The sequence below is a fragment of the Bos indicus genome, chromosome X (assembly GCF_029378745.1).
Source record: "Bos indicus isolate NIAB-ARS_2022 breed Sahiwal x Tharparkar chromosome X, NIAB-ARS_B.indTharparkar_mat_pri_1.0, whole genome shotgun sequence".
Lineage (NCBI taxonomy): Eukaryota > Metazoa > Chordata > Mammalia > Artiodactyla > Bovidae > Bos > Bos indicus.
Window position 1 is genome coordinate 29,432,533 of NC_091789.1, and position 9,605 is coordinate 29,442,137.

Here is a 9,605-nt window from a genome sequence, read left to right on the forward strand (position 1 = left end):
TACCATGATTACAGCAACAAATGCATCTCTCTCTCACTCGTTTTGACTCTAGTCTCTGCGAATACAGTATAACATCTTCTTTAATGAATTCATAATTTCTATTTCTTGGATTTGCATGCCAATCTTTCTCATTTTATAGATATAAAAGTATTAAATCACCTATGGTATTAGACAGAATTTTGTAATGAAAAACAGTTGGCTGTTGTGTGGGTTGGTGTGTGTGGTGAAGGCAGTGTGAAATCAGACTTTCAATTCCTAGAGAGATCTCAATTTTAATTGTTTTATTGTTCTTTCTACTTTTAATTTTTTAAGGCTGATACCAATGGGTATTCATAGAAAAGTATTAGTATGTTTTTAAAAGGACATTTACCCTTAATATGTAAATTCTAATCATACAAAGAAGACCTTAATTTGTAAATATTTGAACAGTATAGACCAAGGCAAAGAGAATGGTTCCAGCAATACTTTGTCATCAACTCTTCTCAAGAGTCTAAAGAATTTTTCTAACTAATTCAAATGTTCATTTTTTGTGAATATTTATTAATTGAAAGCTAACTGTAGCATAAAAAATAATTTTATATAAAGTTTATCCAATAAAACACAGTATCATTTGATCACATTTTCAGTATTTCATTTTCCCTATTAACAGCCCAAAATATGGCACTCATTTTTTTGAAACAATGTCACTATTTGGCACAGAAGTCTATTTACACGAGAGTGCATTTCATTTTCCATTTATTCCAGTAATTTGAGAACAATTATTTGCAACTAAATCTAACAGTATTTGTACAAGTACTTTCAAGCTAAAATACTGCTAAAAAATTACAACACACATGCAGTTTAATATGTTTACATGATCACATATATTTATTATAAAACCTGTGACTCTAAGCACTTTATAGGATGTGAATACAGGAGTCACTCTACCGTCTAATGAATCATGGCCACATCTGACAGAGAAAATGCTTCGGAGCAGAAAAGTCCTGTGGTCAATGGAATTGAAATGGGTTGGCTACTCGGACTGTTCCGGAATGCTACTGCGCCCTCAGAGAATCGCTTGATAGCTCCAGTCACACAAAACTGCAGCGGATTTTCAAGTATAAGCCCTTAGCAACCAAGAAACTGGTAGCACAAGCAGCACTGGAAAAACACACTCTTATTATGCAGGTGGGCTGTGTTTTAAGCAAAGTTGATATTGAAACTCCAAACATACAAAAAAGATAAATTAGACAGATTATTTGTATTATAAAATGGTTTTCTGCCTTATAAAAAGATTGATTCACAAGTTTCCTCTAAATGGCAGCTCTCCTAATGCTTTTAAAATACAATTTAACTTACAAAACTTCAATTTATATGTGACTTTTTGCACAACCATTGTGGGAAGCAAAGTACACCTGTATACAGTACTTAATTTTCTCTCAGGATTTAGGTGTCTTATTGTCTTTGTAAAAGACACTTAAGCCAAATGTTATATTTTAAGCCACTGAAATAGAAAGTCAATACTGCCTTTAAAACATGGATATTCCAAAATTATAAGTATGTTTGTGATTTTTTGTATTTACAATTTGGGGATTCATCTTTATAATGTACATCTTTAGATAGCAGAAGTATATAGCTATTTTCAGGCCATAATATTGGACCCTATTCTGCAGAAATTTGTTTTTATTTTTGTGGGTGTTCTCCCTGTTTAACTGTGTAACTCTAAAATGATGTTAATGGTGGTTACACAGTAACTAGCACATGATGTGTCAGTGTTATATTTCATTGCACAAAATCATCTTCAAAAACTCAACTTCCTGCATTTCACTGCTGTCCCCACTGTTTTTTCAGGTGATGGTCATTCAGATAAGGTTCTCCTTTTTTTAGTACTAAGCTCTCTGCAGGGTGTGGGCGTGAGGGGGTGGACAGAGATCCTGACTACTGTATCTCTGCACCGTCTTAGCACACAGCACAAAGCCTGGCCCCTAGGAAGCAAACACTCAATTACTTAGTGAATGAATGAAGAAATGACTGGATTAGGAGAATTGTCTAGAAGACTTCCTTCAGTCTAGCTTCCAATCCAGTTATGTTTCTGAAATGTGTACAGCTAAAATGAATTTCCAGAGTCTGAGAAATCACAGAATGTCCCTCTTTTTCATTAGACCCTTTTTGTAAAATCCATAGAATATTGAGCCCTTGATGAAATGAAAATATTTAGAAAAATTAAATCACCTTAGAGGCCAGAGGATAAAGCAGAGGAAACTGAAGGGTCATTTCCTTACTCACCAACTGCTGGAGGGAAGTAACAAGGCACACAGGTTGACCAAAGTCCAGAAGCAAATTAGACTTTTGGCAATTGTGTCCAGACTGAGAAGTGGTGCTTTTGAGAGTTTTGATACAAACTTAGACACAGGTATATTCAGAAACAGCAGAAGGAACTAATTAAGAGCTAGAATCAGAGGGAATTACCATTTGCCAGATATACAGATCTGTTTCAGGCAGGGCCAGGGGAGATCACATTCTGCTGGCTGGAACCATTTCGCTGTGCTTGTGCTCATACCCATTACAAGCTGCATGTGAAATAAAAGTGAAATAGCAAAATCCAGCTGTAGGAGATAAAAATAAAAATCCTAAAATAAAATATGGTTTAAAGCACTTGAATGGATAAAGCAAAACAATACAATCAGTGGGGATGCTAATAAGTTAAAAAACAAAGTGTTTGTGATTGCATTAAAAAAATAAAGCTTCACAGTATATGGTGTTTTATGCCTTTAAATGAAATAGTCTGGACCACATTCAAACAATTTCATCTTAAAACCTAAAACAAAATAAAGTACACATCTAAGAAGCATGAGAATTTAAAATTAAACCATAGTTATTAAGCAAAAGAGTTTATGAATCTGAGTTCTTCCAGGAGGCCGCTTTAAAATCATGTAACTAAATGAATAGTAAGCAATCTCTGCTTAAAATGAATGAATTAGTTTTTCTATAGAGACTAGTATTTTACAGGAATGATTTTATTTTCAGGAGAATACGAACATTGAAGTGGAATCACCACATCAGTGGTTCTAGGCATACAGTTTAAACCAAAAAACTCTCTTAATAGAAGATGGATATTAATTTGCCTTCATAATCATTCCCTCAAATACCTACCTCAGTGTTCTGTATTTATCGTTGCACCAAATGAGAGCAGACCTGACAGTCCTTTTGTATTTCTTATATATATAAGAGGAGATGGTTTCCGGGAGCTATCTCCAAGTTCAACTGGCATATCACTCTTGCTCCTCTTCTATGAAATGTAAAATCTCTGGACATTAACCTTCCTGTAGATCATTTCAGCCCACCGTTTTAAACTTCAATCTAATGGATTTAAATAAGAATTATGATCTCTAATCAAAGAATGAACACGTAAGCTTGTCACTGTAGATGTTCAGAGATTTTAGGGCATTAAAGGCATTTACTTTCCTGAATGCCCTTTACATTTATATATACACAATTACCTTCTATTGTTAAAAAAACGATTTTGCACCAGTAGCTATTAATCCAAATAATTTGGATTTAAGTAATTTCTAATTGAAAGCCTATCACATGAATTGTTTATAGTGACAGACAATAAACTATTAGTCATTTTAAAGCTTTAAAAGTAAGTCATCAGGATCCACTTCAATCTCCACATGATAATAAAGGATTATTATGTGCAGTAACCTATTTATGAAAAGGAAACAGTGTGCTTCTTTCAGATGCCATCAATTGCTTTAATAAGGAACTGAAAAGCTGGACTACTTTATATGCAGATCACCACCCCAGTTGCATAAGGATTTACAATAGACAAAACAAAACTATTTTTTGTTGTAAAGAAGGGCTGTTTGTTTAAATCACACAATAATATTTGCATCTAAAAATTATTTACAGGCTAATAAGGCTTCATAAATGTTATGTAGACTTGGTTAGTTCAAATCATTTTAATTCTAACACCAAAACGAAAAGCTTGGTCAAGCCAAGGAAAAATTCAAGCAACACTTGCCTCAAGAAGGCAGGGGAAGAAAAGATGGCTACTTTCTCCATTTAGGCATTTATTAATTGCGTTGGAGACACACAGGGTACATCATTTGATAGCTCCCTGTTAACGCTTCCATAAACTCAAGAGGAAAACACTGCTTTCTCCGAAAATGGGAAAATTGAGATGGATTCTGAGTCTAACCTTTAATCCTAAAAGAAATAGCAAGTAATGTATAGATTTGTCTCTGTTGCCTTGAATTTGCAGAGAACTTACTTGGGACGTTTAAATCTCACCTTTGAAGTCTTCCTTCAAGGCATTTAATGGCTCGTATGTCTTTATTAAATGAGGTGTGTGGCGGCCTCTACTGGTGTGTGTTTATAGAAAATGTTTCAATAGGCAGAAAAAATATTAATTTCAATTAAAAAGTTAGAAATACAGACTCTTTCATTTAAATATAAAAATATCTAATTTAATGCAGGAAAAATATATTACAAGTTGTGTAATGTACTCTTTAATTAGGAAAATAATCTAAAACACTGACCATGTTAGTGTAAAATAATGATTTATGGAAGGGCATTAATTGTTCAATTCACTCATATTGGGTTAAATATATTTTATTAATGAATTACTAATCCCAACTGAGGTGGTTTATTACCTCTAGTCCACTGTTAAATCCCCTTAGTTGACTTAAATAAAATCATTTAGAACAAACCCAAAGGAAAGGAAACATTTTACAGTTAAATCTATAAAGTCCTAGAACTAGAATCATTTGATGACAAGCTGGTTTCTATAACTCAAGCAAACTGTACGTTGACTTAATATAGCTGACATTTCAATCTATTTTACAGTGTTTTTAATTTCAAAAATACAACACATTAAAATATGTTCAATTTATCAAAGCTAAAAGCAACATTTAAGTAATGTACTTAAAGTGCAAAGGCACTTTAACATGAAGAAGTGATGCCCAGTGGCTATGCTTGGTAACTGAAGTTCGAAATACCATATATCGTTATTTACAAAAGAATTTATAGTCTCAAAAGATCTTTGGAGATCTTCTACAAAATACACTAAATATCCATTTTCATTTTAAAAGTTTGCTTACTGTTTCTTCATTCACTATAATCTCCTCTTCCCATTCCCACACTGGAAAAATAAAAGAAGAAAAAGGAAACACAACCATAAAGTATATGAAAAAATGCACTGTAGAAACATTCATGTTCAATGATGATTCCTAAGGAGAGAAGTGGGGGGAAGGTGGGGGAGGGAGGAGAGCAAGAGAGAAATAATTTAAAGGAAAACTTGAAAAAGCAGTATCATTGCTTCACCCCATCCCCCAAACATCTTCAAAGTCCCCCACTGAGGCTGAGAAACGGAGAACAGACACACACAAAAGCAAACGCCCAGCCTCCAAGAGTTTGGAGCAGCATCCTTTGATGCCAGAGGGTTGTCAATGATTTCCTTTCACAGCTGACTGATTGCAGTTTGTTTTTCCAGAACTTCGAGGTAGTCTGGTTCTGATTGCGGCTTAGCTTGCAGTAAAGGGTGGTCTGCTTTGGACTGCCCCACAAAGCATTTCCTGGGAGTTCCATATAAAACGGTTTTATTGATTCTGTCTTGGTTTTGGCGTCGAGATTCATAGGAAGGGGTGAACTGCCTTTTAGGTAAGGTACAAAAGTTATAGTGGACAAGTCCCGCACTGGGCAGCTCCTTGACCCGCTCAGCGATATTCTGATACAGCAGCTCGGGCTCTCTTGGGGCCTGCTTTTCCAGAAGCTCTGTGGCACTGATAGTGTAAGCAAGTGTGGCTGGCTCTTCTTTCTTCTCCTCCAGGTTGCTGTAACTGAATTCTTGCAGGTTTCGGTAATAGGCCACCGGGTCTCCTTCCTTCTGCATGTAGATGGGGTTTTGGCACATCTGGCCCACAGGTGGAGGGATGTAGTTATAGACGTGGCCGTCTGCTTTATCCTGGGTCTCAGTGTTGTAAGAGCCGTACTGTAACTGGAAGGAACTTACATCTAAGTTGTTAGCACTCCTGGGAACACTGGGTACCCGCTTCCGGCGTTTCAGGACAAAGACAAATAAGCCAGCGCCGAAACAGACAGATAAGATAAAGACAACCAGCAATCCTAAAATCAAGACAGAAAGCGGAACTTCAGTGTGCAGTTCAGGGTAGGAACTGGGAGACACACTGAGCGAGCGAGGTGTGTCTGTGTTGTGATTCATTGACAAAACGGTTCCGTCTGACAAGTTTGGACCATCTGGACAGATTGCCTCCCTCCCCAGAAACTTCAGGATCTCCCCGGCGTGTTTCGCAGGAGATTCACAGGTCACCTCGTTGATGATGACAGGGGAATTGGCATGCTCTGTCCAATCCTTCAGTCCCATGATGTCACAGGTGCAGTCCCAGGGGTTCTCTTGGAGATCAATCTGGATAAAAGCCGGAAGCTGATCTAGAACTCCTTTCACTGGCAAGTGAGAAAAATGGTTGTTTCTCAGATTCAGCCTGGTGAGGGCCGTGCCCCCAAATATGTTATCAGGCAGGGACCGTAGCAGGTTGTTATTCAGAAACAGCAGCTGTAGGTTAATCAAAGCATCAAAGGTCAGCGGCTTAATTTCCTTAATGACATTATACTCTAAATAGAGATACTGCAAGCTCTGCAGCCCATCAAACATAGCCGGAAACAGCACTTCAAGGTAATTGCCATTTAGATAAAGTCTGCGTAAACTGGTCAGGTTTGTGAAGGCACCTTCCTGAATGACTGCAATCCTATTGTTGCCTAGATGCAGCAAATCCAAAGAACTGTATTCTAAGAGGTCATTCTTATAGACCATTTGAAGATAGTTCCCTGTCAGGTAGAGTTTCTTTGGACTGGTGGGTTTGGGCTGCAGGTCGGAGATGTTGGTGAACTTCCGTTCTTGGCAGTTGACGTTCAGCCCATTGTCGGAGCTCTGAGAGGTGCAGACACAGCTGCTGGGGCAGGTGAGGGGCACTGGGGACTTGGTCTGGTACACCATGATGGGGCCAAAGCTCTGCCTGTCCTTTGACACTGTGACCCGGGGGGTGGGACGGTTTCTCATTTTGGGTGGCCGGCTGGCTTTTGGAGCCCGGGTCGGGTTGAGAGCAGGATTCAGGGTAGGTGACAGCCTCGGGATGTGTGTGTCGGTGTGGCCACCCCTCTGAGCCGAGTCACCAGTACTTTTTCTGGGGCAGAGGTCTTGCCTGGTCAGCTGGGTGACATCTTTACCGTGCAAGCGGAAAGGGGTTTCACAGACAATCTCCCCCACGAAAACGGTGATGGTGTCCAGCCAAGCCTTGAGTGGAAGTAAATCGCATGTGCAGTTCCAGGGGTTCTCCTCCAGCTGGATCTCCATGATGCCCCCGATGTGCTCGAGGACCCCCGCGAAAGGCATCAGTTTCAGCCGGTTCCCTCGCAGGTCTAGGTGGGTCAGCAGGACGAAGCGGAACACATTGCTGGGCAGCGACAGAAGGAGGTTGTCATTCAGGATGAGCACTTTGAGCTTGTTCAGCTTGCTGAAGGCCCCCGCCTCGATGGCGCTGATGTAATTGTAGTCAGCCTGCAGATACTCCAGGCTCTCTAGGCCCAGGAAGGTGTCCTCCCTCAGCACCTCGAGCTTGTTGTTGTTGAGGTGCAGCCTCTTCAGGGTCTTCAGCCCACTGAACGCCCCTGTACGGATCTCCTGCAGCCCGTTGTTGCCCAGGTGGAGAGTCACAGCGTTGGAGTAGTTGACGAACTCGTTGGGGTACAGTCTGGTCAGGAGGTTGCCATTGAGGAAGAGCTGATAGATTCGGTACTGGGGGGGCTGGAGCAGGCTGACGGTTGTAAATCCTTTGTTTTCGCAGTTAATATTCAGGACGTTCTCCTTCTCTTCACACAGGCAGCGGATCTTGCAAATGTCTTTGGCAGTTTTGCGACTCTCCGTCTCTAAGATCCCGGCCACGGTTAACACGCTGAGGAACCAGACGCCGCTCAGCATCTTTAGGCGCCGTCGGGGTCAGCTCAGGTACCTACAGGCAAACCTTGGGCGGGGGGCAAGAGAGAGCGGGAGGCGGGGGAGAAAGAAACACGGAGGCCCGATTAAAATGGCAAAGCGAGGGGGCGGCGTGGGAGGGAGGAAGACGGCGGGAAGTGGGCAGCGAGGCAGAATGAAATCACTGCGTTTTTTTTTCCCCAGCGGTTTCTGCTCTCCTCCCCACTCCCGGCCCACCCACCCACCGACCCACCCACGCGTCCCGGCACCCACATGCTTGCACCTGATTTCCCAGCGGGTCGCAGCCAGCCACGAAGTCATTAGTAACCGAGTTGTCCTACTAAATCCAGCCCATCGCCTCCTCCTCCGCCCCTGGGGGATATCTTGAAGCTATCTCGGGCGGCTTGACCGTCCTGGGCTCGCAGCAGAAATTGCTCTACTTTTTTTTGTTGTTGTTTTGTTTTTTTAACTGCGCAAAAAGGGGGTGGGAAAATCAGGGGACTGGAGGCGGGGGGAAGGGAGAGGGTGGACGAGCAAAGACAGCGCGGGGTGCTGGGGCGGGGGTCTGTTACTCACGCATCAGGAGAAGACGGGACCCCTCTCCTCTGCAGTCCGCCGGTAGTTTAGCATCTTCAGAAAGAGAGGAAGAGCAAGGTAAAAGGGGACGCCGCTGCTTCCGGAGGGATGCTGTTTTCTGCTGGTTGATTTAATTTTGCTGGGGGGTGGGGAGGTGGGGGTGCGCACGAATTCGGAATCTGGCAGGCGACAGGAGAGGCCGAGGACGCTCCGAGCGGCGGGCAGCTGAGTCTCCGGGGACCCCGGGGGGTGCGACTGCGCACGGAGCTGGCGAAGCCGGCCGGCCCGGTCGGCTGGCGGCGGCGACGGCCGAGCCTGGGCTCTCACTTCCAGTCCCGCGGCAGTGGCAGCAGTGCGCCTGGCAGTTTGAATTTGAGAGGCTTTGCGGGTTCCCCGGGACAGGGCTGGGGTGACGTCACGGGGGAGGGGGCAGGCCGGGGAGCGAGGGCGCGCGGCGGGGGAGGGAGGGGCAGACGCTTCCCTTTCCCAGCGAGTGGCTTCGCCAAGCTCGAATCCCGGCTGCGTCAGTTGCTTCTGAACTCCTCCACCTCCAGCCCGGCGGGCGGCGGGTGGCTGGCGGAGCTCCTGGAGAGGGGGTTCTCCAGGAGCGGCCCCACTATGGGGTTGGCACCGCCGGGACGCCTCGGGCCCTTCCGAGTGGTTTCTTCCACCTGCCCCTCCCTCCTGGCCCTTCCACTGGGACTTGGGGTTGGGGGGCGGGGATGTTGGTGTCTCATTACAGATTCTGGAGCAGGGGTCCCATCTTCCGTGTGTGTGAAATCTTCCGTGTGTGTGTGTGTGCCTCTTTGCTACAGGACTCTGTGTGTGTGTGTGTCAAATCTTCCGAGTGTGTCCCATCTTCCGTGTGTGTGTGTGTGTGTGTGTGCGCGCGCGCGCGTACCCGCGCTCGCGCGCCTCTTTGCTACAGAACTGAGCCCGCCTGCCAGCCTCCTAGCTGAGATGCTCTTGGTGCGGAGAGCGGGCTGTGTGTGCACCAGTGAGCCTGTGTGGGAGGACGAGGAGTTCTCCCGGGGGTTCTATGCTTTGCATTCAGAGCTTT

General features: G+C 43.5%; 1 protein-coding gene across 3 annotated transcripts; it reads right to left on the reverse strand.

Moving 5' to 3' along the window:
- Positions 1 to 718: 718 nt before the first annotated feature.
- Positions 719 to 8,368, reverse strand: SLITRK2 (SLIT and NTRK like family member 2). Of its 3 annotated transcripts, none has more exons than XM_019956317.2 (2): positions 8,253 to 8,368; positions 719 to 8,018 (listed from the first exon to the last, which is right to left on the reverse strand). In XM_019956317.2, exon 2 carries the CDS (start codon positions 7,973 to 7,975, stop codon positions 5,441 to 5,443), a length of 2,535 nt encoding a protein of 844 aa, XP_019811876.1. In that variant the 5' UTR covers positions 7,976 to 8,018; positions 8,253 to 8,368; the 3' UTR covers positions 719 to 5,440. The 3 variants fall into 3 exon arrangements, with proteins under 3 accessions (XP_019811876.1, XP_019811878.1, XP_019811877.1); XM_019956319.2 differs by having other exon boundaries at positions 719 to 8,006; positions 8,253 to 8,339; XM_019956318.2 differs by having other exon boundaries at positions 8,243 to 8,330.
- Positions 8,369 to 9,605: the final 1,237 nt, after the last annotated feature.

Bases quoted from the DNA above. Each gene is read 5' to 3' on its own strand.
- SLITRK2 (XM_019956317.2), bottom strand. From the start codon at position 7,975: ATGCTGAGCGGCGTCTGGTTCCTCAGCGTGTTAACCGTGGCCGGGATC.